Source organism: Monodon monoceros, unplaced genomic scaffold (genome assembly GCF_005190385.1).
Source record: "Monodon monoceros isolate NGI ecotype Baffin Bay Population unplaced genomic scaffold, NGI_Narwhal_1 Super_Scaffold_16, whole genome shotgun sequence".
Taxonomy (NCBI): Eukaryota; Metazoa; Chordata; class Mammalia; order Artiodactyla; family Monodontidae; genus Monodon; species Monodon monoceros.
The window spans coordinates 62,527,894-62,543,186 of record NW_021703772.1 but is presented as its reverse complement, the minus strand read 5'-3'; the positions used below and the strand labels follow the sequence as shown (position 1 = coordinate 62,543,186).

Genomic DNA, 15,293 nt, shown 5'->3' with positions numbered 1-15,293 from the left:
TTTCATAATTTAATTCAATACTAGTTATAGTTTTTCCACTTAAAAATACCGATAATTTGGAATGTCTTAGAAAATAGCAGTTTCTCTGCATTTATTTTCAATCATGATGGGGGGATATTATTATTTTAAAGGTTTTTTTTCCAAAAAAAATCTATAATTATAGTACCTAAGTAGAAGTCTTTGTTTCCTACTTCTAAAAGAAGATTATATATCCCACTGTTTTGAGTAGAAAATAAAAATTTGTAGCAGTTATTGGAAAGGGGATCTTGCTTATGAGTATCCAAATGAACTCAGCTCATATTCTTGAACTTTGCATCATTAATTCAGATAGCCAAGTAGCTTGCCACTAGACCATTTTTAGCGGACTGACTCATTTTTATGATTCAGTGTTCTGTTAGTTTAATAAACATTTTCTTGTGGTAGCCTTTATTAGCATATCTTCTAATGCTTTATGTATTTTAAAGCTTTCCACTTCATTTAAATCTCTTGTTTCTTAGCTGTTTCCTTAGTGATTAAAAGTTCCAGTTGTTCCTTTCAATCTGTAACAGCTGCAAGAACTCTTCTTTCCAAACTAGCTCTCCTAAATTCCCTTGTTAGAGTTGGTATCTATATTTAGCTGGTGGGATTAAATTGCAAAGGCTTCAGGCTGGGCAAAGCACACTGATCTGCCTTTTTACTGCTAGACCTGTGTGCTGTGAGGAGCTAAGGCCTTAGTGTCCCCTTCCTTACCCAGGTTACTCACAAAATGGATTCCCAGCGGGAACTTGCAGAGGAACTGCGGCTTTACCAATCCACCCTTCTTCAGGATGGTCTAAAAGATCTCCTGGATGAGAAAAAATTCATCGATTGCACACTAAAAGCAGGTGACAAAAGTCTTCCTTGCCACAGATTGATTTTGTCAGCTTGTAGTCCTTACTTCCGTGAGTATTTTTTATCTGAAATTGATGAGGCAAAAAAAAAGGAGGTAGTACTAGATAATGTGGATCCTGCTGTACTGGATTTAATCATTAAGTACCTGTACTCTGCCAGTATTGATCTCAACGACGGAAATGTGCAAGATATTTTTGCATTGGCCAGCCGCTTTCAGATCCCCTCTGTGTTCACTGTCTGCGTTTCTTATCTTCAGAAAAGACTTGCTCCTGGTAACTGTCTAGCTATCCTAAGATTAGGACTTCTTCTTGACTGCCCGAGACTCGCCATCTCTGCCCGTGAATTTGTGTCTGATCGCTTTCTACAGATTTGTAAGGAAGAGGACTTCATGCAACTGTCTCCACAGGAGCTGATCTCAGTCATTTCCAATGACAGCCTAAATGTAGAAAAGGAAGAAGCTGTATTTGAGGCAGTGATGAAATGGGTGCGAACAGACAAAGAAAACAGGGTTAAAAACCTTAGCGAAGTGTTTGATTGTATCCGTTTTCGCCTTATGACAGAAAAATATTTTAAAGATCATGTTGAGAAAGATGATATAATTAAAAGCAACCCAGAACTCCAGAAAAAAATCAAAGTTCTCAAAGATGCCTTTGCAGGCAAACTCCCAGAACCTAGCAAAAACACAGAGAAGGCTGGGGCTAGTGAGGTGAATGGTGATGTTGGTGATGAAGATTTACTTCCTGGTTACCTGAACGATATTCCCAGGCATGGAATGTTTGTCAAAGACCTCATCCTCTTGGTTAATGACACAGCTGCCGTAGCTTATGATCCCATGGAAAATGAATGCTACCTTACTGCACTGGCTGAGCAGATCCCCAGAAATCATTCCAGCATTGTTACCCAGCAAAATCAGGTGTACGTGGTAGGAGGCCTCTATGTGGATGAAGAAAATAAAGATCAACCTCTACAGTCGTACTTCTTCCAGGTAAGGAAGGATATTTTCATATATGTAGAGACATAAAGGAAAGGCTGTTAGTCCCCATCTAGTTAGCTGACTTGTGAATTGTTCAGGCTGCTTGTATTTTATTCTACTTGATGTGCTATTCCAGTCCCTTGAATTTTCATTACTTGGAGGGCTGACAAATATTTGAATCAGTTAACTGCTTGTTAATATTTAATAAACGTTTTGGTAAAGAATGAGGTTCTATTAATATTTAATAAACGTTTTGGAAAAGAATGAGGTTCTAATTAATGTATAAGTGATGGCTCACAATTTCCTTTATGCACTTTTACCCAAAATGTCATGTTTATAGTTGATTGTGACTGTAACCCTTTAAAGTCCAGTATTTTAGTAAAAACGAAATTTAATCTTGTGTCCTCTTTCTGAAAAACAGGTTACTGTATTTCCCAAAATCAAAATACTTTACACATTACAAAATGTTATAATTGATCAGATTTTCTACCTTCTTCCAAGTTTCCTTGAACTGATTTGAAGTTCCTGGAGGTAGCATTTCATCTCTTATTTATGGTTACTGCCTAAAATATACTTTTGTTGAAAATGAAAAGAACTTGTATACATATTTTACATGCTTTGGATTACCTTCTAGGAAACACTGTCTACACAAGTGTCACTCATTTGGATTAATTGTATTTGGAAATATTTATTTATGATAAATGATCAAATTTATTTGGATCAGTTGTACTTAGACATATTGGTAACTTAATCTGTATTATGAAACCATAGAAGTTTCCAAGAAAACACACCCTCCTAAACTAACACTCTTTGTAGTTTGTTTGAAAGGAGTTCGTTTCATATTATCAACACATTATATTTACCAGTTTATGAAGGAATCAGTGGCTTAACCTTCATCTTTAGTAATGTCAGTACCAGTACTTTGTAGCTTACAGATAGTTCAAAGAGTTTGTTTAGGTCATGGCTACTTATGGCCTGGGGTTTATGGGCACTTGAGTTGGAAAGGCCAAAGATAAGCATGTGTAGAATGTCATACCACAGTCACTGAATGCTTTCAAAGTGTGTAACATACGATGCATTTATAAAGCACACTTTTTTTTTTTTTTTTTTTTTTTTTTTTCCTTTGTGGGCCTCTCACTGTTGCGGCCTCTCCCGTTGCGGAGCACAGGCTCCGGACGCGCAGGCTCAGCGACCACGGCTCATGGGCCCAGCCGCTCTGCGGCATGTGGGATCTTCCCTGACCGGGGCATGAACCCGTGTCCCCTGAATCGGCAGGCGGACTTTCAACCACTGCACCACCAGGGAAGCCCTAACGCACACTCTTTAACCAGCTTTTTCTAATCTTGAAAAATGTAATAATACATGTTAATCACGGTTCTTAATTTTCCAAGTTCCATTAAAGAATGTTAACTATGAAATATGATTACAGCTTCTATTTTATTTTTATAAGTATTTGAATGTGGGCCAGAAAATTTCCTAAGCCCTAATTTTAAATTCAGATAAATTTCAGGAAGGGTAAATTCCATTGAAAAGGCAATAATTTTATCTAGGAAGTAAAAATGACATCAAAATACAGACAGACAGATACCTGGAAATCATAGACCCAAAGAATACTTAATAGCCTTATCTTTATTCTCTTCCATCCTGTTACTGCCCTTGCTTTTATTGACACAGCCTCTCATTTCTGAAACCTGCTTGATGTTGTTCCTTTTGGCTACAAAAGGTTATACAAAGTTGAAAGGGTCGACTCCCTGTCATTTCCCATGCCTTGCTCCTTCTAAAAGGCACAAATAGTGGGACAAGATGCCAGGATAAAAACACCTGACTGTGAAAGAGGGTTATGACTCACAAGAAAATATATGTATGAGAATCTCAGGCTTTGTATTTTCTGCTTGGTCACCTCTGTTTAAAATGTATTAAGTTAGGATTCATATGACCTTTGATTGTATACTAGAATTAGATTATGAGAATTTTTTTACCTAGGTAAGAGCCGGTTTTTTCCATAGACTTAATAGTTTCATCAAATCTTTGAACACCACATCTTAAAGTAATCTAGGTCCAAACTCTAATTTTAAGGGTGAGAAAACTGAAGCCAGAGAGGTTAAATAGCTTGACAGCTCATCTGTAAAAAAGCCTGGCAGGCAGTCTGCTGTCTCATCTGCTGTAGGAAGTGCCCTATCCGGGGTAGTATGGGAATGTAGACAGTATTGTGTAGTGTGGGCTGTAAACCCTCCGGTTTGGGATCATGATGGCTGCTGTTCCCATTATAAAAAGACAAACTATGAATTTGTATAGCTTGCATCAAGTATCACTTAAAAGCTCTGTGAGTTTGTACAAATTATTTAAACTGTCTGTACCTCAGTTTCCTCATATGTAAAATGGAGAAAATAAAAGTCCCTATCCTGGAGGACTAGATGCGATTATCTGTGTCAAGCATTTAGTATGAAGCCTATCACAGAGTAAAAACTCCATAAATGCTCATTATTACTGGTACTATACTACATACCACTTTCTTGATAAATAATTTTTTTTCAAGAAATTTGAAAACAGGGTTTCCCTGGTGGCGCAGTGGTTGAGAGTCTGCCTGCCAATGCAGGGGACACGGGTTCGTGCCCCGGTCCGGGAAGATCCCACATGCCGCGGAGCGGCTGCACCCGTGAGCCATGGCCGCTGAGCCTGCGCTCCGCAACGGGAGAGGCCGCAGCAGTGAGAGGCCCGCGTACCGCAAAAAAAAAGACAAACAAAAAAAAACATTAGTGATCAGTCTGGATGTTGAAATTTGTGACTGCAAACTAACAGTGTATGTGTGGGAGTCAAACCGGTCATCTCTGCTAGTTTTAAATAGTACTTTGCTTTAACCAAGGTTACTAGACCAGATAGAGATAGGCTTCCATAGGGACCCCTCCCTATACCACAGACTTTAATATCTGCATCTATCCTTGGTATCCAATTATTCTGGGTTTTATTCCTTTTTCTTCGACTGCATAGAAGTAGCACTAGAGAGGACAACAAATCTGTGAATGTGCACCCTCAGAAAGCAGTTTTCTTGTGCTTTGGTGTCCTAAAATGCAAAGTGGAAAATCTTAAAATTACCAATAGTAAGTGCTAAAGCTGATGCCAGCCATATCAGAATCACCTATCCCAGAGCGTGGGCTCTTGGAGCGCTGTCTTAGGCTTGTAGAACCGGCAGTAGCAAAAAAAAGCAAAGTTACTTCCTAATATAAACGAGAGAGAGAGAGAAGGGTATTTTAAATGACTCCCCAAAAAAGGCTAGGAAGTTATAGGCTATAACACCTGCCTATATCCGAAGTAATAAAGTGAAGCATGGAGAACCTAAAAATGTTGAAGGAAAGAAAAATAATGCCTAGTGCCCCAGCTGTCTGTGAACTGAGTGACAGGTCCAGCTGTCCCGGGCGCCAGCTTGGGAGCATGTTAAATATAGCATGCGGGGTTCAGTCACATACTGTGACCCTCTTTTTCCCCAGTGTCCTAAAAGTATTATGAGTCCTTGTTCAAACCTGAACAAGGCAACATGGGAAGAAAATTTGACAAGAAATCTCACAGTTCTTAACTAATCTCCGGTGACTATTTTATTTTCTCTTTCTTCAAGTTCTGCAGGTTTGAGTACTTTTAGCTATTTTGGTAGGCCAAGTAGCTTTTCTCATTTTTCTCAGTAATTCAAAGGTAAAATATGATCCTTTTGGGGTTGTAGTTTTACTTTTGAGAACTTTGACTATCTCAATGAATTCTAAACAACAAAGTATAGCATATTTTTTGGTGCATCTGTAACAAGCTCCACAATTCCTCATATATTCTTTCTTTCAGCTTGATAATGTAGCATCTGAGTGGGTTGGACTTCCACCTCTGCCTTCAGCCAGGTGTCTCTTCGGTCTGGGAGAAGTAGATGACAAAATCTATGTAGTTGCAGGCAAAGACCTTCAAACAGAGGCTTCACTGGATTCAGTATTGTGCTATGATCCCGTGTAAGTTGGCATGACATTCTCGTTTCCTAAGCATTCAGGTATATGAGTGCCTATATCAAAATCATAATTTTAGAACCTGAAGTTCACTGAAAGCATATAAATTCTATCTTCTGATTTTAGGGCGGCCAAATGGAATGAAGTTAAAAAACTTCCTATCAAAGTCTATGGCCATAGTGTGATTTCACATAAGGGGATGATATATTGTCTTGGAGGAAAGACAGATGACAAGTAAGTACCCTGACATCTCCTTATGGTTTATATCCAAGTGATTTTTTTATTACAAGGGTTCCTTCCTGTTTTCACTTGAATCTACATGCTGAAATAGGACTTGGTTCTCACCCATAACATTTTGAGAGTAAAATTTCAAAATAAAATTTTGAAAAGTTATTGGAGGATATTTAAAATGATTGATGAAGGAAAACTGTATACAGTTTTAAAGTTGCTAAAGTCAATTTCTGTATGCCCAGCATATTGCTAAGAACAAACATAATATCTCCATCATAAGCATTCTTACAGTGGAAAAGCAGCATTTAGGAACATAATCAAGCCTTTTATTTGGCTAATTTATAATTATATTTTACTACATTAAAACCAGTGGGCGTTTTATTCATTTAGCCATAAGTAGATAAAAATTAAGTGTATCTCTTTAATATAATATTTTAAATATAACTATTAAAACAATAGTGCTTAAAAATCATGGATTTGTACTTTACATTCATCAGAGAGAATTTAGATAGTTGAGTTTGAAACTGGTGACTGGGGACTGAAAAGGGGGCAGTTCTTTCCTCAGCAATGTTTCACTTATTTACTCCTGGACAAGTGATATTCAAAATATTTAACAACTGGTCACAAACAGGCACTGATCAAACAGAATAGATATACCTGATATACCCAGTAGCACCCAGTCTCTTATGAGAAAAAGAGGGTGAAGTTTCATATAACTTGCTTTCTAGGTACTTCTCAAGGGATAGGTAATTAGGAAAGAGATCTTATACCCCCAAGGGAGAAGTGAGTTTAGAGTGCTCCAGAAGTCACTCAGTTAAGCCAGTAGCCTGTCTGGTAAAATGAAGATTTTTAGCTTCAATAGTGAGAACAAATTTCCTGCCCCTGAAAACTCTGCCTAATTTGGCTTGTATCATTTACCCAGTTTGTTCAAGAGATGCCCAATCCTGGAAAGGGAGTCAGAATTAAGAATTTAAGGGCAAAGCAGGAAAGGAGAGTAAAATATGGAAATGTGCTAGAATTAAAGAACTGTATGTTGTGCAGTTAATAGTTAGTGACTATTACTCAATTAAAATGACATATATTACAGAAAATATGATTTTTAAAAGCAAAGGGTTTTTATACAGTCTGTCCATATTCAAAGATAATATATTCTGAAATTTTGATGTCCTCCTTAATGCCAGATATTCCCGTCAAATAAACATTTAAAGGAAGGCCATATTATATACACACTCAGAGCAAAATCTTGTTTGGAACATTTTTCCTGAGTAATAGAATGGAAAATCTGTATTAAGCAGTGTTATGACTGGAAACATAGTGACTCCACCAAATGATTTAAATTGTTTCCTTCAAGTAGTATTAGTAACTAGGAAATTGATGTGTCAGTAAGAAGCATGCAGGTCTTGTCAGTAAGAATACATTAATCTTCAAAATATGATTAACCAAAACAACATTGCGGGCTTCCCTGGTGGCACAGTGGTTGAGTCCACCTGCCAATGCAGGGGACACGGGTTCGAGCCCTGGTCCGGGAAGATCCCACATGCTGCAGAGCAACTAGGCCCGTGCGCCACAACTACTGAGCCCACGTGCCACAGCTACTGAAGCCCACGTGCCTGGAGCCCGTGCTCCGAAACAAGAGAAGCCACCACGTGAGAAGCCCGTGCACAGCAACGAAGAGTAACTCCTGCTCGCTGCGACTAAAGAAAGCCCGCGCAGCAACGAAGACCCAATGCAGCCATAAATAAATAAATAAAGTTCCCTTTAAAAACAAACAAACAAAAAAACCCAGAACATTGCTTGACAAATGCCAAAGTCAAGAACTTTGAAAAGAGTCATTACCTAAAATAAGCACTGAATTATACTAGTTATCGCCACTGCCTTTGAAGAACATGATTTTGGATCGTGTTCTTATGGAGGAGTTTTAAGATAATACTCATAGTCATATATTAGAGGAAATGCTTCTACTCCAGATATCTGGTCTTTTATAAAACTAAAAAAAATTGTCCTCACAAAAAGTTGAGATTTTGTTTGGTTGCTTTTTGGCTTTACCAAATATATCTGGTTAATCAATTCTTATTTGGAATTCGAACTCCCATCAGTAAATTATGGAATCATAACAACATACTAAGAAGGATAATTCAGGTAAGTCCAGGTTTTTCTGGTACCATTTAGCATATAAAATTGTTTTAATCACTCATCAGCTCAGATGACTAGTTGTCTAATCTTTAGTCCCAGATTTCTTAAAATGCATTGGTATATTAGTGGTAGACTAAAATAAAATGAGCCATCATATTGCAGTTACATTTAAAATAGGTACATTCACACCTAGTTATTTCTTAAGTTAACTGATTCATTCTTAGGATATTCAGATAATGAAATGAATAAACGTTTTTGTTACTGAGGCACAATAAAGGGTTTATGAATTTTTGTTAACTCTATTGTGTATTGAATTTAGTAGCAGATAGGATTAAAATCTACTCTGCCTGGGCCTCTAGGCAATTGCCAAAAGTAAAGGACCCTACCTTCCAGTAGTATAATTAAGATTTAAAATAGCTTTAGTCCTCATATTTGGAATTGTCCTTTGCTTGGTGATATATGTTCAGATTAAGAATTTTCCTGATCCTCACTATACTACATATTTCAAACGAGAAGCAAAGGTAAGTGATTAGTGAAGTTGCTTCTTTCAAAAGAGAAAGCTTCTAAAAGGACCATTTTGTTGTATTTTATGTTTACAGAAAGTGTACAAACAGGATGTTTACCTACAACCCCAAAAAAGGAGACTGGAAAGATCTGGCTCCAATGAAAACCCCTCGTTCCATGTTTGGAGTGGCAGTCCATAAAGGCAAAATTGTGATTGCTGGAGGTGTCACTGAAGATGGTCTTTCAGCTTCAGTTGAAGCTTTTGACCTCACCACCAATAAGTAAGCTGCCATCTCTTACTACAGAATATGAATCACTATATGTTTTAATTTCTAACTTTGGATAAAAATTAAGCTTTGCAATTAGGACATGGGGAGAAGAGGCATGAGAGGACCGCGTACCGGAAAAAAAAAAAAAGGGTTTGGAGATTTCTTGAGACACTATGGAGATCAGAGTTTTAAAAAATTTGTATTAGCATTCAAATGAAATCCAACACAGTAGGGCCTAGGAGCCCTAGAACTTCCCCCCAAAACTCCACTATTTTTTTTTTTTGGCCACACTGCACAGCATGTGGGATCTTAGTTTTCCAACCAGGGATTGAACCCGTACCCCCTGCAGGGGAAGCACAGAGTCTTAACCGCTGGACCGCCAGGGAAGTCCCTCAAAGCTCCACTATTTATGGCATACAGTTTGATAACCATTGCTGAAGGTGCTAACTAATGAAGGTGAAGTATTCTTGGATTGACATATTGAGGGCTTTAAAATCTAATTTGGTTACATCTTTCAAATAAAGGAATATTTAGATATTTTCCAGTAGCAAATTTAATCTTCTAATTTTGGATGTTTATGCTACTTGAAGTTTTTAATTATAATTTCCTATAATTGTTCGGTAAATACATTTGGCATTTTTTAAAGTTTTACATTAACTGTATCTTCAATAATTACTAGGTGGGAAGTAATGACTGAATTTCCCCAAGAAAGAAGTTCCATCGGTTTGGTCAGCCTGGCTGGATCCCTGTATGCCATTGGTGGTTTTGCCATGATTCAGCTGGAGTCTAAAGAATTTGCACCCACTGAAGTCAATGACATATGGAAGTAAGTTTTCTTCACCCCAATTTTCTGAACCAAATATTAAATCAAATAAGATAAAACAATTTTGAATAGGAAGCCAGACTTTCCCAAAATGTGCAGGCTCAGCGGCCATGGCTCACGGGCCCAGCCGCTCCACGGCACGTGGGATCTTCCCGGACCGCGGCACAAACCCGTGTCCCCTGCATCGGCAGGCGGACTCTCAACCACTGCACCACCAGGGAAGCCCTGTATGCTACTTCTTGATAGTAAACTAAACACTCTTTGAACCTGTTGAACTTTTACACATTGCCACTTACTTAATCAAGTAAGTGGCTTCTAGTTAGCTGTGAGCTTGGGAAAGAACTTATCAGGGCCTATTAATCAGAAATTGAGAGTTGGACAACTGATCCTTTAAGCTCCCTTCCAGCTTTAAAAGTGTAATGAACGCTCTAGGCATCCAGTAGAGCAAAGGCTTCCAAACCACTTACCTTTCTCCCAGAGAGTACTTTATTTCCTAAGAAGACAGAGTCTGGAATAAACACTTAAACTCTTGAGTTTTCCATAATTCATTAACTCTATTTTGAATCTAATTTAAATATTTTTCCAATTTTCTGAGGATTCAGTTATAAAAGCTTTTTAGAAAAGTGAAAAGTAGCAATCCACTTGACCTCCAAGATAGGTGCTGGGTAGGTCTCCCAAGTATAACACTTGCAGTTGTTACTCAATTGAACTATTTTACAGTTAAGCTTAAAATGAATGTATTTAAAAAGGTGTGTGTGTGTGTGTGTGTGTGTGTGTGTGTGTGTGTGTAGTTTACCATAGTTTCTAATGCAGTGAATGTCACGTAGAGGACCAGTGTATCCAGAAGTCTTGAGAGCAGAAGTGTAACTTGTGTCATGGAAGAAAGTCACATTGTAACATAGCTGGGGCAGGGCATACAGTGTGCAGACATCTGGTCACTATCAGGTCACCACATGTGCTGTCTTCAGCCCAGGCACCATGCTTGCTGATCTAAGTTTACAGGAGGTAAATCTCAGTTGCCTGAGGTGAGCATGAGTTCATGCTGTATACTCATCCAGAAACTGCCAGACTTACGCTTTACCTGTCAGTTTAAAGGCCAGCCCCACTCCCAAGTCTGGATGCCCTTACCTGGCCTGTCACCAGATTGTCCAGAACCTTGGTACTCGAAGTATGGTCTGTGGACCAGCTGTGTTGGCATCTCCTGCGAGCTTCTTAGAAATGCGGAATCCCAAGCCCCAACCCAGACCTACTCAATCCGAATCTTAATTTTAACAAGATTAGTGGGTGATTTGCTTACACATTTAAGTGTATAAGTACAGCTTTGGAAGAGTGATCAGTGAAGGCATAACACTGAGCCTGAGAGTGAAAAGTAGGTAACATTTGTTCTATACCTGAACCAGTACATGCCTTATTCCCAGCTGGTAAACTGGAAGGCTGAAAGGCTGGCAGCTTAACCAAACAATTATTTTGTGCATCAGACATCATTTCCTTATGTTGCTGTAACAGTAACTAACTGTGTAGGGGGCAAGAAAAAGTGGCTATAAAAGGAAGTTAACTGGGACTTGCCTAGTGGCGCAGTGGATAAGAATCCGCCTGCCAGTGCAGTGGGACATGGGTTCGATCCCTGGTCCGGGAAGATCCCACATGCCATGGGGCAACTAAGCCCGTGCGCCACAACTACTGAGCCTGTGCTCTAGAGCCCGCGATCCACAACTACTGAAGCCCATGCACCTAGAGCCTGTGCTCCGCAACAAGAGAAGCCACCGCAATGAGAAGCCCACGCACCGCAGCAAAGAGTAGCCCCTGCTCGCCAAAACTAGAGAAAGCCTGCGCACGGCAACAAAGACCCGATGCAGCCAAAAATAAATAAATAAAATAAATAAATTTATTTAAAAAATAAAGGAAGTTAACTATTACCTTTCTTCCTCCAAAAAAGAGGGAAGAAGATAAAGAAACTGGAAATTTCCAGTGGAAGAGGTTAGACCTAGCAAGAGGATGAGATGGGAAAAGACTGGAAAGCAGCAGAAAAAAATATGAAATAATGGAGGGCTGGGAAGGTTAGGGTTTTTGGAAAATGGGGATGGGTACTAAGAGTGAATAGGCAGTGATTCTTAACCCTGGCTGCTTTTATTTATTTTTTGGCCGCACTGCGCGGCATGTGGAATCTTACTTCCCTGACCAGGGATTGAATCCACGCCCCCTGCATTGGGAGCGTGGTGTCTTAACCACTGGACCACCAGGGAAGTCCCCTGGCTGCTTTTAAAATATATCAGTGCCTGGGCCTTCATGCAGACCAATTAAATCAGTTTCTGCAGGCAGGGCCTGGGCATCACTAGTTCTTAAAACCTTCCAGGTGATTCTAATATGCAGCAAGCCTTGAGAAACACTGATGTTAAGGAATGGTGCTTTCAGCCGAACACCACATGAGCCACTCTGGATCCTAATGGTGATCAAAAGCCAAGTTGCAGGCTTCCCTGATGGCACAGTGGTTGAGAGTCCGCCTTCCAATGCAGAGGACATGGGTTCGTGCCCCGGTCCAGGGGGATCCCACATGCCGCGGAGCGGCTGGGCCCGTGAGCCATGGCCGCTGAGCCTGCGCGTCCGGAGCCTGTGCTCCGCCGCAATGGGAGAGGCCACAACAGTGAGAGGCCCGCGTACCGCAAAAAAAAAGCCAAGTTGCTTCAACGGAATACTGCAGGAAAAGGAAAGTACAGCATCTCCTGGTAATTTTAGCAGAAGGGATTCTGATTATGGTTTATTTTTGTGATTAAGGCAGTGCTTCTCAAAACTGCTTGCTCATTGGAATCACCTCGGGAACTTCAAAAAGCACTGACGCTGCCTCTGTTCCCCTCTATAGATTGTGACTTAATTGACCTGGGATTTAGTTTGGGCTTTGGAACTTCCAAAAGATCCCCAGATGATTCTAATGTGCAGACAAACTTCGGAATCACTGGATTTGGGAAAGGCAAGAGGAGGGGGTATTCATCGTTATCTGCTTGGCGGTAAAATTTTAAATTTAGGTACCGGTATTTTCCATTTAGGTAATAAAATCTGGGGCAATAATTCTCAAACCTTGCTGCATATTAGAATCACTTTGGGAACTTTAAAAAAGTCAATCTCTAGGGGTGGGACCCAGGCATCAACATTTTAAACGTCTCCAGGTAGTTCCAATTTGCGAGTCAAGTTTGAGAACCAGTGATCTGCAGTGGTTCCCAAGGCAGCATCAGCACCACCTGAGTACTTGTGCAAATCTTTAGTCCTCACCCCGCAGACCTACTGAACCTCTGGGGGTAGGGGCCAGCAAACTGTGTTCTAACAAGCCCTCCAGGTGACTTTGATATGCGATAAGTTGAAAGCCACTGACCTACAGAGAAGTGGCTACCCACTTGCCCTCAACTTCCTAGTGAATTCACACATGCAGAGATGAAAATAACAGTGTACTACATTCTAAATCTATAGACCTTCTTACTGTGATGTAAAAAATAATTTCCATTTCTCATATTTTTTCTTGAAATCATTCCATTATGTAGGACTGACCAAGCTGAAAGTAAAAAATATAACTGCCAGGAAGCAAATGCTTTTAGGTCTCATTTAACCTCAACCTCCTATTGCTTAAATGTGGTCACTTTTTCATTAGATCATTTAAAACTGTTCTTTATCTTTTAATTTGTTGCTCCAAATTTTATATAGATAATCAAGGTTCTTTTCCTGATTAGTGGTAAAATATTTTTTGTCTACTTTTCCCTACATAAAAATCACTCAGTGCACAGTACAGCTGTATAGCTGTTAAATTTGGACCATTGATGTAAGTCAGATAGGCATCAGCTCATTTTAAAATTATTTTAAATCTCACTCACTCCTTGTAGAATGATTTGGGAGTATTTCCTACGTGCCAAGTATTGATAGCTTCTGGAGGAGGGAAGATAGCAATGTGAATAAGATATATGTACTTTTGAGCTTGTTGAAGACATAAATATAGGGGAAAAAATTAAAATAGAAGGATAATTGTTATAACGGATACCATACAAAGGACACTGTGAGAAATGAAGAGAAAACAACAAACTGCTTGAGGAAGGTGAGAAAGGCTTCAGAAAGAAAGCAGTGTTTAGGAGTTTCTCATGCAGAGATGGCATTCCAGGCATCAGGCAGAGGAAAAGCACACAGGTCTCAAAGGAACCCAAGTTGTCTGTATCTTTATAACCCTGAATATTCAGAGGGGACAACCAGTTCTTACCTAATGTCAAGTGCAAGAGTAGTACTCACACAGGACAATAAAGGGGAAAGAGAATGGCTTCTTACAGAGTGACCACTAGTGTCATGTACCATGCTGAGCACTAGTGTATGGGAACAGCTGAAATCATAATCAAAGTGACTAACAGTCCCTGCTCTTCCCAGTTCTTACTCTTTGGTGACCTTGACTCATGGGGACCAGCCATCTTTAGCAGTCCAAAGGTGAAAGATTAATTGCCTGTCTGTTGCCCGTCATCTCTGGACGGTCTCTGATTCCCGCAGAAGGCTTAACTGCCTAAGCATCCAGATTAAATACCATGCCAGTAATATGGGCATATGCTCAGAGAATGCGTACTTTTGGAGGAATTCAAGTGTTTTTTAGTCTGCAAGTCAGGTGCATCCTCCTCTGGGTAAAAGCCAGTAGGGTTTTCTCAGAGAGCAACATTTGTATATTCAACACAGGGAAATCCATAGAATTATCTACTTAAAAACAACTTACTGATTGCTTTCTTTTTCTCCATCAGGTATGAAGATGATAAAAAAGAATGGGCTGGAATGTTGAAAGAAATACGTTATGCTTCAGGAGCTAGTTGCCTAGCAACACGGTTAAATCTCTTCAAACTGTCTAAGCTATAAACAAGAAGGTGAAAAACCATAATAGATAGGGAGGTGGTCTGTTTGGATAATAGGGCTTTAATTTATTGTTTTTAAAAAGGCTATACAGATTCATGTAGAAATTATTCACTATGTTATTGTCCAAGAGATTAGCAATGGGAATCAAAACCCCAAAGTTATTGAATCTTCAATGTAATGATCAGAGCTTAAAACCATTTTCTAAGAAATTAAGTCTTAAATTGAACAGATTATTCCTTTTGTTAATCTGTCTCAATCAACTGTAAAGAAGCTTCCTAAATCTGAGTTTACTAATCCTTTCCTGTGCATTGTTGAGGTAACTTTACACTTGTTTTCTATTACAAATGAAATTGGAGAATGAAATATGTACATCTGCATTTTCTAAAAATGTTTAAAATAGCAAAAACCTTTCCTCATGCTTCAAGATATAACAAGAATCCTATGCATTATATAAAAGATTATATGCTGTAAGAAAACTTTGGAAATGCTATTTAAGGAGTATAATAAATGGGTCTCATTTAAATTTAAAAAAATTTAAAAATAATAAAATAATATAGTTCCTGCCACATAGTATGTACTCAAAGAATGAACTGTAAACTACTTAAGTTTCTTAAAAGCTACATGTCTTTTATATTAAGAATTTTAAACAA

General features: G+C 39.1%; 1 protein-coding gene across 1 annotated transcript; it reads left to right on the top strand.

The window, feature by feature from the left end:
- Nucleotides 1-669: 669 nt before the first annotated feature.
- Nucleotides 670-14,903, top strand: KLHL41 (kelch like family member 41). The gene is made up of 6 exons (XM_029225935.1): nt 670-1,855; nt 5,669-5,826; nt 5,947-6,054; nt 8,784-8,969; nt 9,637-9,783; nt 14,535-14,903. The coding sequence occupies exons 1-6, from the start codon at nt 746-748 to the stop codon at nt 14,644-14,646; spliced, it is 1,821 nt and encodes a 606-aa protein (XP_029081768.1). The 5' UTR covers nt 670-745; the 3' UTR covers nt 14,647-14,903.
- Nucleotides 14,904-15,293: the final 390 nt, after the last annotated feature.

Coding starts and splice junctions, on each gene's coding strand:
- KLHL41 (XM_029225935.1), top strand. CDS start 746: ATGGATTCCCAGCGGGAACTTGCAGAGGAACTGCGGCTTTACCAATCC. Junction 1,856..5,668: donor TACAGTCGTACTTCTTCCAG/GTAAGGAAGGAT, acceptor TCTTTCTTTCAG/CTTGATAATGTAGCATCTGA. Junction 6,055..8,783: donor GGAGGAAAGACAGATGACAA/GTAAGTACCCTG, acceptor TTATGTTTACAG/AAAGTGTACAAACAGGATGT.